The sequence below is a fragment of the Natator depressus genome, chromosome 3, assembly GCF_965152275.1.
Source record: "Natator depressus isolate rNatDep1 chromosome 3, rNatDep2.hap1, whole genome shotgun sequence".
Classification (NCBI taxonomy): domain Eukaryota; kingdom Metazoa; phylum Chordata; order Testudines; family Cheloniidae; genus Natator; species Natator depressus.
Window position 1 is genome coordinate 123,681,152 of NC_134236.1, and position 13,815 is coordinate 123,694,966.

At 46.8% G+C, this 13,815-nt stretch overlaps 1 protein-coding gene across 8 annotated transcripts in view; it reads left to right on the forward strand.

Moving 5' to 3' along the window:
* Positions 1-13,340: 13,340 nt before the first annotated feature.
* The window catches only part of QKI (QKI, KH domain containing RNA binding), a 310,838-nt gene continuing 310,363 nt past the window's right edge, over positions 13,341-13,815 (forward strand). For 4 of the 8 annotated variants that reach the window (XR_012638857.1, XM_074948735.1, XM_074948734.1 and 1 more), the window contains exon 1: positions 13,341-13,617. Coding sequence is in view for 5 of the 8 variants with exons in the window: in XM_074948735.1 (XP_074804836.1) it covers positions 13,476-13,617 (142 nt within the window). In the remaining 3 variants the exon portion in view is untranslated. The remainder of the gene's footprint in view (positions 13,618-13,815) is intronic. The other 4 variants (XR_012638859.1, XM_074948739.1, XM_074948737.1 and 1 more) reach the window with 2 other exon arrangements.

Consider the following 13,815-nt stretch of genomic DNA (forward strand, 5'->3'; position numbering starts at 1 on the left):
TTTGTCCCTGACAATTTGTCCCTGAGATTTCAGTGAATTATACCAATCACTTGTTATAATGCAGTCACTCTTACACCACAAATGTCATTTTATAAATTTTAGCTTTTTACAAATAGAAAGATGCTTATTGTGTAAGTATTTAAATCTACATCCTTCCTTTATGTGCTATTGAGAAATCAAATTAGTGAGGAAGAATTACAAATTTTGTAAGAACTTGGGAGGTGCAGTCACTGTGTTTAGACAATCTCCTTTTCTAAAATGATCTGAGGACCTCTGAATTGTGTAAGATGGTGAAAATAATGGCTTCACACTCGGCTGAGTTATTGATCAGAAACTACCAGGTCACAGCATCTTTTTTTGTTATTATGAGAGCAAGGCCAGAGGAGAGCCAAATGGTGAGATCTAATGTAAATTGCTGTCTTTCACCTAATGGGTTCTCCAACCAAAACATAAAAAGGCAAAACAGAAACCAATACCTTAAGTAAAATGGCCCTCCTTGGTCACAATATAGTTTACATCTGAAAGTTAGTTGGGTTCAAAATTTGATTAATGTACTATGTTGGTCTCATGCTAACACCCAACCCAGCTGGCAGAGAAAAGATAATTTTTTTCTTAAATTTACTTGATTTCCATAATCCAATCTTTTCCCCACTAACATAATCCTTCAGGCCGAGGTCCTCAAAGTTATTTAGGCACTTAACTCCCATTGATTTCAAGGGAAACTAGGTGCCTAATTACCTTTGAGAATTTGGGCCTCAACCTTTTTTTATTTTAACATAGGCCTCTTTAAAGGACTCCATTACTAATCATCTTAAATGCTATCAATCTGTATCAGGGATCTCCACCCAATCTGAAATATAATCATAGAATCTCAGGGTTGGAAGGGACCTCAGGAGGTCATCTAGTCCAACTCCCTGCTCAAAGCAGTACTAATCCCCAATTTTTGTCCCAGATCCCTAAGTGGCCCCTCAAGGATTGAACTCACAACCCTGTCGTTAGCAGGCCAATGCTCAAACCACTGAGCTATCCCTCCCCCCAAATACTATTGGTAGAGTTTCCAGATAGCCTATCTATAGCCAGAGAGACAATGGGTATATATAAAATCCACAATGGAGCAGGGTAGGAAAGGATTAATCCAACCCTCCATGAATGCAAATCAGCTGTGCAACATCTCCAGAAATGCTCCACCTAGAAGAAATGATCAGGAGAGGAACATGAAATAAAAGCGAGGAGTTTGCTTTTTAGGATGAAGACCCTCTGTTATTCTTGGAAGAAATTGGCTATCTGGGGTCTAAGAACTAATGCCTGTTTGTCAGAGGGTAGGAAACATAGGGTTTCCTTGTGGTTAGAGAAAGCTTCGAGTCTAGTTATATATCCCCTACCTCCCGTCTTTTGGGAGTGTAGAAATAGTCTGCAAGCTTGGTGAATGTGAGGGACTTTCCATGCCTTAGTGAAGGAAAGAAGACTGCCTTGGAATGGCTAGTCAACACCTGACTTGCAGTAGTGACTTTTTGTTGATTCTTTATAGTGGTATTTTAATTAAAATGGATTCCCCCCCTCTTTGCCTGAGGAGTGTTTTTTCTTCACAGTTCCTGCTATGACTTGTTGGGTCTCTGACTGTGTTGTCCTAATCAGACTAAACGTTACCTTGTGAATAATAAAAACAACAGTAATATGCAACCTGCAAAACTGGATGTTGGATTACAATATTTGGGAAAATGCAATAATCAACATTCTGCTGCCTATGAAGACAGGGAACAGCCTCTTCCTCAATTCAGGAAGTGGAGGCAGGAGCTGGAAGATTTAGCCAATGCAATCACGTAGCCAATGCAATCACTGACGTTCTGCTACCAAGGGTAATGACTCTGGGGAAATGTGCAGGTCACAGTGGATGACTTTGCTGCAATGGGTTTCCCTAACCGTGGTGGGGTGATAGATGGAACGCATATCCCTATCTTGGCGCCGGACCACCTTGCCAACCAGTACATAAACCGCAAGGGGTACTTCTCAATGGTGCTGCAAGCACTGGTGAATCACAAGGGACATTTCGTCGACATCAACATGGGATGGCCGGGAAAGGTGCATGACACTCGCATCTTTAGGAACTCCGGGCTGTCTGAGCAGCTGCAAGAAGGGACTTACTTCACAGACCAGAAAATTACCGTTGGGGATGTTGAAATGCCAATAGTTATCCTTGGAGACCCAGCCTAACCCTTGCTCCCATGGCTCACAAAGCTATACACAGGCAGCCTGGACAGTAGTAGGAGCAGTTCAACTATAGGCTGAGCAAGTGCAGAACGGTGGTAGAATGTGCCTTTGGATGTTTAAAAGCTCGCTGGCGCGGTTTGCTGACTAGGTTAGACCTCAGCACAACCAATATTCTCACTGTTGTTACTGCTTGCTCTGTACTCCATAATATCTGTGAGAGTAAGGGGGAGACGTTTATGGTGGGGTGGGAGGTTGAGGCAAATCGCCTGGCTGCCAATTTTGAACAGCCAGACACCAGGGCGATTAAAAGACCACAGGTAGGCGTGCTGAGCATCAGAGAAGCTTTGAAAACCAGTTTCATGACTGGCTAGGCTACGGTGTGGCAGTTGTGTGTGTTTCTCCTTGATACAAACCTACCCCCTTTGTTGATTTTAATTCCCTGTAAGCCAACCACCCTCCCCCCTTCGATCACAGCTGGCAAAGGAAATAAAGTCACTATTGTTTTGAAACCATGCATTCTTTCTTTATTAATTAAAAAAAAAAAAGGGGAGATAACTGATAAGGTAGGCCGGGTGGGGTGAGGGAGGAGGGAGGGACAAGGCCACATTGCTTATTGTAGTTACACTACAAATCAAAACTGTTTCAATGACAGCCTTCTGTTGCTTGGGCCATCTGCTGGAGTGGAGTGTCTCGGTGCCTGGAGCCTCCCGCCGCGCATTCTTGGGTGAGGAGGATATGGAACTTGGGAAAGAGGGCAGGCGGTTGTACAGTGGATGCAGCGGTGGTCTGTGCTCTTATTGGCTTTCCTGCAGCTCCACCAGACACCTGAGCATGTCTGTTTGCTCCCCCATTAGCCTCAGCATTGCATCCTGCCTCTTCTCATCGCGCTCACTTAATGCTTTCCTGGACTCTGCCAATGAATGCCTCCATGCATTCAGCTGTGACCTATCAGTGCGGGAGGACTGCATGAGCTCAGAAAACATGTCATCGTGAGCGCGTTTTTTTCCGCTTTCTAATCTGCGATATCCTCAGGAATGGAAATGATAGGGGGAGCACAGAAACATTTGCAGGGGGATAAAAAGGGAGAGTAAAATTTAAGATGCTACATTTCTGAGAACAAAAGGGAGACTCTTTCACAGTGAATCAAGCAATTCACAGCAGACAGCACATGTGCTTTAGGTACAAGGTCGCATTTTGCCTTTTATACTGAGCACCTGCAGGTATGGTGACACATCACACACGGCTGGGCAACAGAATTCAGTTTCCAGGCAGGCATGGTAAGCCAAAGGGTACACGGGTTTGGCTTCTAATGCCTTCATAACATGTGGGAATGTTTTCAAACTGCAGTGCCCTCCTTTCCCATAGCAACCAATGCCAGTTGGGTTTGCCATTTAAAAGGAGGGGCTGCGGTTTTCGGGTGGATGTGCAGCACACACCTCCCCCCACCCCTTCACATGGCTATTTGGGATCCACGTGGCTATTTTCAGGGATGATCCCTTTTAGCCAAGCGAAAACAGTCCAGCATGAACGGGGTCCTTTTACTGTTCCCTTACAAAAATTCCCCTATTTCAACCAGGTGACCATGAATGATAGCACTCTCCTGAGGCTAACACAGAAAGATATAGACTGAATGTTGCTTGAATGCGACCAAAACCCAGGGCCATTCGCTGCCATGCTTTGTGCTGCAATTATTCCAGACTACTTGCTACTAGGCTTGGCGTGGTAAAGTGTCCTACCACGGAGGATGAAATAAGGCAGCCCTCCCCAGAACCTTCCTGCAAAGGCTTTCAGAGTACCTCCAGGAGAGCTTCATGGAGATGTCCCTGGAGGATTCCTGCTCCATCCCCAGACACGTTAACAGACTTTTCCAGTAGCTGTACTGGCCGCGAATGCATCCCAAATCTTCAGGGCAAATCAAACATTAAACACTATTGCTTTTAAACCCTGTACTGTAGTTACAAATGTGCACTCACCAGAGGTGCCTTCTCTGCCTTCAGGGTTGGGGATTCTGCCTGGGGAGGGTATTGGCTCCAGGGTAATGGAAAAGGTCCTGGCTGCCGGGGAGAATGGATTCACCACTTGCCTGCTGCTCATTCTCCTCTTCCTCCTCCTCATCCACAAAATGCTCCTCCGTGTTGCGCGAGACTCCCCCCTTGCAGGTGTCCACGGACAGTGGTGGGGTAGTGGTAGGCTCCCCCCTTAGAATGCCATGTCGCTGATCACAGAAGCAGCATGTATGGGGCTCTGACCCAGAGCAACCGTTTGCCTCCTTTGTCTTTTGGCAGGCTTGCCTGAGCTCCTTGACTTTCACGTGGCACTGCTGTGTGTCCCTGTTGTAGCCTCTGTCTATCATGCCCTGTGCGATTTTGGCATATATATTAGCATTTCTTCTTTTTGATCAGAGTTTTGCCTGAACAGATTCTTCTCCCCATACAGCAATCAGATCCAGTGTCTCCCGTTCGCTCCATGCTGGAGCTCGTTTGTGATTCTCGGGGGACTGCATGGTTACCTGTGCTGCTAAGCTCGCCACGCTGACCAAACAGGAAATGAAATTCAAAAGTTCTCGGGGCTTTTCCTGTGTACCTGGCTAGTGCATCGGAGTTTGAAAGTGCTGTCCAGAGCAGTCACATTGGAGCACTCTGGGATAGCTCCTGGAGGCCAATAATGTCGATTTGCATCTGCACCACCCCAAATTCACCCCAGCAAGGTCGATTTTAGCACTACTCCCCTCGCCGGAAGGGAGTCGATGTTAAGAGCCCTTTAGGTCGACGGAATGGGGTTGCTTGTGTAGACGCATTCATTATAAAATCGACCTAACGCGGCTTAAATTCGACCTAACCCTGTATTGTAGACCAGGGCTTAGAATAAAACCTAATATGCTCATTGTTTTTCAAAAAATGTCAGTATTAGCAGTACATAGCTTTTCATGCTAGCAAACTTCACATACAAAAGTCTATAGAAGACAGCCCATGACACTCTGGTGGATCCAAATATCATATTCTTAATAAATACCATACTAGTAGCTCTCTCCCTGAGAAACTTCCAGTGCTAGAGTTCTAAGAGTTATCCTTAATTCAGGAGTGATCTTGTAAATTCTAGAGATAAAGCTGCTTAGCTTGCCACCTTTGCCAATGAGATTAAGTGGCCTTAACAAATTTTGTCTTTTCAGTGAACTTGTAAACACACTTAAATTATCATACACATACATAAGAATTTTTCACATATATAAAACAAGTCTGAAGCTTTAGATTCAGGTAGTTTTGAGTTGTACAAGCAAAAAAGTCTCTTGAACATATAGGAAGTGTTTGCTTCTCTCTCCTCTTCCCACCCTCACAACACAAACACAGCGCCACTGGTTTGGTTCAAGCTTTCAAAAAACCCCCTCTAACCTCTGGGTTTAGAGCAACCATGGAAAATTCCAATCTGCAAGGAATTTGTTGAGAAAACATTATGAGAACTGGAGGAAAAAGGAGGGTCAGAATGGAAGTGACATTGGAAATGACAGTCTAGCTTGACCTATAGTGACTGCTACACTAAACAGCAATATATCTAGTATCTGGGGCATACTTCCAGCTTGAAGTCCTGATGATTACACATTTGGCTTTGCTCTTATGCTTAGACAAAAGAACTTCTTGATGGACTTCTAATTTACAGTCCATTTTCCCCATTACATATACTTAAGGCAAATTCACAGCTCTAAAACAACTATTATGCTTGTGAAAAACAAGACAACATGATAGCATTTTAATCAATGGGACTACACCATGCACATTAACTAAGTTTATCTTTGATTTTTTTCTTATAGCACAAAAGGTATATAGGCACTTAGACAGTCTGATCCTGCAAAACTTTATTCAAATGAGCAGTTCCTTTAAATTCAGTAGATATCCCTTTTTTTGGTAACAATTCTGGCAACCAACTCACTGTTCATAACTACTGAAAGCAAAATTTTAAAAGTCAAGTGTTTCTGCTACCTCTTGTCAGAATCTCACAAACCATGGAGTCAGACGTATAGCAGGTATTGTTTTAATTTTTTCTTTTAAAAAATTACAGATATAAGAACATAAGAACGGCCATCTAGCCCCCTATCCTGTCTTCTAGCAGTGGCCAATGCCATATGCTTCAGAGGGAAAGAACAGAACAGGACCATTATTGAGTGATCCATCCTGTCGTCCAGTCCCAGAGTCTGGCAGTCAGAGACTTAGGGACACACAGAGCATGGAGATGCATCCCAGGCCATCTCATAAAACAGAGGAAAATTCAAAGATATCAAAAGGTCTTAATGCTACTCCAAACTACACCAAGTTCATGCTTGTGAGTACCATCTCCTCAGAACTCCTTGGTGCATATACAGGTCTGTAGTGTTATAGCTCCCAATATGTGTATATACTACCAGTTTCCAATCACAATCCAATTGTCTTAGATAGGAACGTGTCTTCCCCTCCACTAAACCACTTTATTTTAAACTGATGAGTAGCAAATCATTAGCTAAATAGGGTCACATGATTTTGTATCAAGTAATTGGATTGTTTTGTAATCCAAGTGATCTGGCTTTCTTCTGAGCCACGGCAGCTGCCACTTTTTGGCGTTGAGCCCAAGATCCTGTTTACTGACTGCAGTGATCCCTCCTTAGATGTCCAGTGATAGCCAAACAAGTATCTCAGGCTGAATCTGAGTGCAGAAGTGCCAATACAAGTGGCACGTGCTTTGGAATGCTTCTTGAACCGTCAGAAAAGATCCTGCGGTATGTATAAGTCTAAGTAATTTTTGCACTTGTACAGTGCCTTTCATTTAACATCTTAAAGTACTTTAGTAAAAAATGTTTCATGGCCTTTGAAGTGCTGTGGAAACTGGGAAAAGGACCCTAGGGGATACGAGAGCTACAAACTATATGGCTGATATACCCCAGTAGATAATTCCCAAGTTCAATGGAAAATCTGTGGGTAGAAGGGTGAGGAAGACAAAGAAAAGAATGTCAGATGCTTCCAGAACAACCAAGACCCCATCTTCCTCTCTCATAGAAAAACAGTGAACTTTTCCACTTTCCTGAGATTTCTGAGAGATTAGACACTGTTCCAGCTGCTCAGCTTTAAAGGAAAGATGTGAACCTCTATTAAGGCAGGACATTAGGCCTCTGAACACATTAGAACATGAAGGTATGTAGGCAAACTCCAAGCATAAGAACCTCTGTGTGGGGAACCAATGGCCACAGTGGTGCCTGGCTTCCCCTTAGCTTTGGCAAAATGCTGTTGAATGATGTTCTGCCTTCCACAATTTTTGAGACTCTTCTGACCTTTATTGTTTCTGCCTTTCCTTGCCTCCTACAGCAGAGGGGACATCTGGGGTTATAAGGGGTAAGGGATGCCAAGCAAGTGAGTGAACGGTTACTCTTTCCTCCTCAATCTTTTGTAAAGTATGCAATAAAACATTCTGTATTTACTGAACTTGGGAATTTATAGAGAACTATTCTTTGAAAAGGAACAAGACCTTCAGATGGCTGAAAAACTTAACCATATTCTGTGTCACTCTTTCAGACTGACAGGCAATAGTTTATTACCAAACCACATTAACGAAAATGACACAAGCTCATTACCAAAAAGCTTTAAAAAATGCAGAACCTTATTGTTGGTCCCCTGATGTGGCATTATTTGTCTTTTTAGAATACAAACTTTTTGGAGGCAAGAACTGTTGTGTATTATACAGCATGAAATACAGGCAGCACTTCACAGCCCCTCACTGCAAGTCAACATATATACATACCTATATATTTCAATCTTCTAATCAAAGAGAAATTTTAAAATATTGTACCAAAGTTAATGTTTACACCTTAAACTCTGCTGCCAGTAGAATGTGAGTCAAGCAGCAGAATGAATATGTTTAATCAGGCTGGGTAATCTCAATCTATTCTTAAACAGAAGAAGTTAAGGTTGAAAGACACAGTATTTAGTATCTTTGTTTATGCCACCCAGTTAGATATCTCTCTCATCCAACTCTGACAGTGATGTGGCTCAGTACCTCAGCCACATGTCTAGCTGACACTGGGACATGAATGAGAGAGAGCTGGCTGAAGCAGAACTCAGACAACAGAAGGGTGGTGATGACAGGCTCTTGGAAGCAGCTGGAAAAGACAGTGGAGGTAATATCAACCCCTCTGACTGAAAGAGTGATCTAGCATTGGTTATCAGAGTTTGCAGCTTGGGAGTGACATTAAACACCGCCCCTTGCAGCTGCTGTCAATGATCCCATTACAGCAGTAACCAAGTTGGGTTTTTATGATCTGTGCCAAGCCTTTTCTTTCAGATACAGACATTGCCAGTGTTATTTATGTCTGTTACCTCAAAATTAGACTACTGCAATATGCTCTATGGGGGCTATACCTTTAAAACCGTTTGTAGACAAGCTTATGCAAAATGCGGCAGCTTGCTTGTCGCACAAGACATAAATTCTTCAGGATGGGGACTGGATACCTACTGATGTCCATGTAGAGGTTAAGGTGCTGGTTATGGCCTACAAAGCCCTAAATGGCTTGAGACCTACCTGAGAGATTATCCCTGTGACAGACTGCCAAAGATGTAGTCAGAGATGCTCAAGTTAGATCAGGGGTTCTCTGTGTTTTTCTTTGATGCATGTCCCCCACATGCTATTAAAAACTCCTTGGCCCACCTTTGCCACAACTGTTTTCCTGCATATCCAGTAGATTAAAAGCCAGGGCCAGCATCAGGGGGTAGCAAGCAGGGCAATGCCCTGGGGTCTGACACCACAGGCAGTCCCGCAAAGCTAAGTTGCTCAGGCTTGGGCTTCAACACTGGGCAGCCGGGCTTAGGACTGGTCTTCAGCCCTGGGCAGCAGGGCTTGGGCTTCATCTTTCTGCCCTGGGGCCAGTAAGTCGAACGCCGGCCCTGCTCTCCGGTTCATTTTGGCAGACCCCCTGAAACCTGCTCACAGCCCCCCAGGGGGCCCCGGACCCCTGGTTGAGAACCACTGAGTTAGATCATATCCCTTGCCACAATCAAGAAAATGGTTTGGGCAGGCTGTTCTGGATGAGGGCCCTGGGACTTTGAAACCTACTCTCATCCACTTCCCCAAGCTGAAGCAGCCCAAATTTGATGACTGTTCAGGCATGTTGCAAAACCCATATATCCGATAGGGTTTTTGGGGAAGGATGAGGGTATGCTCCTGAGTATGATTCTGAGAGAGAACTGTTATCTTCATTTGATTATCTAAGGCTGCGGACTGATAGTTATCTTCTATTAATGTTGCTAGGAAGTTATTATCACAACACAGCTTTTGTACAGATATGCTCTGTGTAATAGACATTAAAAATAAAGGGCATCTTTGGAGTAATTTGTGCCTAGCTACATTGATGGTCACAGTAGAAATGCCAACAACTGGCTCATGGAGATTGATCTACCATCTCTCTACATCTGATCCTTCAGATCATAGTTACGACACAGAGGCAGTATGGAGTTGCTCACATTACTTCTTCCATGCGTCCCCTATTAGCTCTCCAGAATTGTAAATTTGATACAAGCTTTAAATTCACTAAATTATTAAAGTAAAAAAAGGGGGGGTGTCTTTGCTCACTGATGTCCTTAATAATTGCATTTTTTTTTCAATTTGAGAACATACCCCTAAGCATGACTTAAATATAGGAACACAATGTACACACACCAGATTAAAAAACTAAACCGTGGCACCCAGAAAGGACACAAATGTTGCCTCAACACTGACTTGTCTGTATGTGACAAACCCTGTTCTGTTACATATCCCTAAAATGTACTTGGTCAAGATGTCAACAACTCACGTACATTTGAAAAGCAGCCAAAAAAATCAAGAGCCAGAAGAAAAAAATTAAGCCTGTAACCTTGCTGTTCAACTGAGGCAGTGTTTTTACATCTTCAACACCAGGCTTTAAATGTTGCTACAAAGGTATTGGAAGAGTAAGAATCTAATTTAAGAAACTAATTCATAATACTGCTACTCCCTCTTTGGGAACAAAACTAATACTGTATGTGTTTATTATTTTCCAAATATAGAGGAAGTAAAAAGCCACAATTTGGACTTACCTGATCTTAGCTTTGCTCAAAGTACTGGTGTGCAAACAAAACCCTCATACAGAAATGAGATGAGGTATTCTCTAACTCCAAGATATATGTATTTACAATAGGAAGATATAGAAAACACTTAAAAATACAGTCATTTTAATTAGTTTTGCTAAACTGACAACTCTGCTTTTCCCTAAACATTCTGTCAATACTAAACAATAACCAATAAGTAATCAAGCACTAGTTAGCCCAAGAAGACTGACTCAAAATGTGATTTTGCTTAGTTTAGTTTTGGTTGCATTTTTTTTAGCATAACAAATTTAAAATATTTTATTTTCAAAAGAGCACTGATTTGTATATACAGAATTTGAACTACTATCATACTTGAAAAATCAACAGTAATACCTAGCTCTTTGAATGTTTTTCACTTATAGATATCAAAACACTTTACAACACAGGTCAGTCTTATCTGAGGCATGTGGCTGAAGATCAAGTGACTTCAATCACATGAACTATAACATCACTTCTAAAGTGGCAAATAAACAAATTCCTTTACTTGGTTCATTTTATTAAAAAAAAAGCATCACGCAGACTATAAACTGTAATATGTTAAATATGTTAAAATTTCATTAAAAGTTTGATGACTAACAAAATCAAAGCAGAACCAGGAGAGTGAGTGAGGAAGTTTTCGGTATGTGATACTGTTGCTCATAGAGTAACAGGGGAAATACCCACAAATACTGCTCACCTATTTATTTGAAAACATAAACAATGTTTTCATTTACTCTGCCATGGAAAAAATTACTCTTGACACCTGATTTCAATTATTGCTATTTTCAACCATTTTTTTTGAGGCCTGGTCGACAGTACAGTTAGGTCGAGGGAAGGCCTAATAACTCCACCTCCATGAGAGGCACAGGGCTTACATCGGTGTAGTTAGGGCAACACAATGTCAGGGTAGAGACTGTGGGATATTTACATTGGCTGATGACTGTCAATTTCACGGCTACTTGCCCAGAGCCATGAAACTGACAAGAAAGCCACCCAGCTTGGGCTGTCACCCTGGGGCTGGTGGGGGCTCTACCTAAAGCTTGGCTGCCCCACATCCCTGGCAGGCTACCGCCGGCCCACCTACACCGAGGCTCACCATTCCCCACAGGGACCCCAACAGCTGCCCAGGTGTTGGCCACAGAGCTCCCCGCCGGGTGCCCAGAGGGATTGGGGGCAGCCAAGTTCCTGGTAGGGAGCAGCACAGAGCTGAGAGAGCCTGGACTCTCAGTGCCCCACACTGGCCCTCTTAAGCCAGTGGAAGTGCTCCTGGTGAGGATGCGCACCATCGACAAAAGTTGAGCAGCGTCGGTATCAACGCAGTAATTACTGCAATGGCTGTAAGTCAACTTAATATAGGGCTATTTAAGTTTGTAGTGCAGACATGCCCTAAGTCACTTTACTCCTGTTGAGCAAATCACAAAGGATGCCCTTTGTTTATTGATCTTATCACTTAACGTTACCATCATCAAATGAAATACTGAGCGCCCTCAACTTCTAGTGCTTGGGAGTACTAGACCCTACGGCCCTTCTGGGTTGGGCATTGCTTTATAGCTGCTCCCTCCCGCCCCGCTCGTCCTCCGATTCACGGCTCTCGCTTCAATGAGAAACGCCCTGGTCAGGCCCTTTGGGGCGGTGGGCAGGACACTGCGAGGCACCCAGCAGCCCTGCGCAGCCCAGAAACCACCAGGACTGACACGCCCGAAGAGCCGTGTGGGCTGCGCCGCGGGGTGTGGGCGTGCCGAGCTGGGGCCCAGGCAGCTGGGCTGCGCGTCCAGATCGGGGCAGTAAACGAGCCCCTCCGCGAGCCTGGCCCCGAGCCTGGCGCTCCCCTCAGCCGCTGGCACATAGCGCCCGTCACGCGGCTGAGCGCCAGGGGAAAACAAGCCCGCCGGCTCCGCGCCCCCCGGGGTCTGTGCGTGCAAGGGGGCGGGGTCGCCTGAAAAGCCGCTCCTGGGGGGCGTTTCCCCCTTCCCGTCCGTGGCTGCCGGAGGCTGTGGAGCCTTCCATGGGCCCCGCACCGCCTCGGCTGGCGGCGTTTCCGTCTCCCCTACTGCGGCCGTTGTAAACGTTGGCCGTTACTCCTCGCGCACTGAGTATCCTTCCCCCTCCCCCATGACGCGCCACGCATCCCCTCCCCATGCCTCAGCAGGAGGCGGCGCCAAGGCGACAACACCCTCGGATCACGGTCGCGCATGCGCATCGGCGGGGCTTTCCCCCGGAGCACGTGACTCAGCCCCGCCCCCTCGCGGAATGAAGTAACAGGAGTTTGTTGTTTTGAAGAGTTTTTCATGCGTGCCTTTAAGAGGCGAGCCGGGGCCGCGCGCAGGGGGAACAGCGCGAGCCTCTCCGCGTGCGCCGCACGTAGCTCTTCACGTGTGTGTGGAGGGGGGGGAGGTAAGAGCCGCGGAGTGGCCGGCTGGCTCCGCCTCTCCTTATTCCCGTCAGATCTTCCCTGGGGAGCTGCGCCCTCTCCCCCCCCCCAAGTCCCGAGAGTGCGAGTGAGGCGCGGGTTGGCTCCGCCAAGTGGCGCCGCCGCTGCTCCCTGCCTAACGGCCGCCCCGCCCCTGCTCCCTCCCCCCGGCGTGTCCCTTCCCCTCCCCCCGCGTGTCCTGCCCCCTCCGCTGCCGCCGCCACTGCTGCTACCAGCGCAGCCTGGACTAAGACGAACTCCGGAGCGAACTGAGGAGAAGTGAGGAGGCGGCGGCGGCGGGGCTGAGACTCACCGGCCACAGGCAGCGGGAGGGAGGCGGTGAGGACATCGGGCGCAGCGCGGCGGCGGAGACACCAGCAGCGGCCGGGAGCAAACAAGCGGCGGCGGCGGCTCCTCGGGAAGAAGCAGCAGCAGCGCCTGCCCGCCCCCTCCCCCGCCGCAGAGAGCAGACGGGGGCAGTGCCGCGGAGAGGAGCTGGGCTCCGGGTGTGCGCGCGGGAGGAGGGGGAACCTGGAGGACTGCGCCGGCCGGCCGGGGGCGCACGGAGCCAGGGAACGGGGGGAGACCGAGTTTCCTCTTTTCTGCACCCGGGACCCGGCGGTGGCGACGGGTTGGTTTGTTGCTGATTGAATCTTCTTCCTCCTCGGGGAGCCCCCCCCTCCCCGCCCGGATCCGGCCGGGCGCCCCGTGCCGTGGTTGGGCTGCGCGGCGGACGCTCGCGGGCTCTGCGCGATTGGAATATGGTTGGGGAAATGGAAGCCAAGGAGAAGCCGAAGCCGAGCCCCGATTACCTGATGCAGCTGATGAACGACAAGAAGCTGATGAGCAGCCTCCCCAACTTCTGCGGGATCTTCAACCACCTCGAGAGGCTGCTGGACGAAGGTAAAACACTCCCCCCTCCCCGGGCCTCCGCGCTGCTCCCTGGATCCGTGTCCGTTCTCCATTCCTGCCCCGAGAGCCGCGGGTGGGCTCTTCACTGGCTCCTTCTCTTCACGGGTGTCTCTAGATTCGGTCTTAGCCTCCCATTTCAATCCATGAAACAAAGGGGCAGCCGGATACCCCCAGTTCCTGCCTGTAACA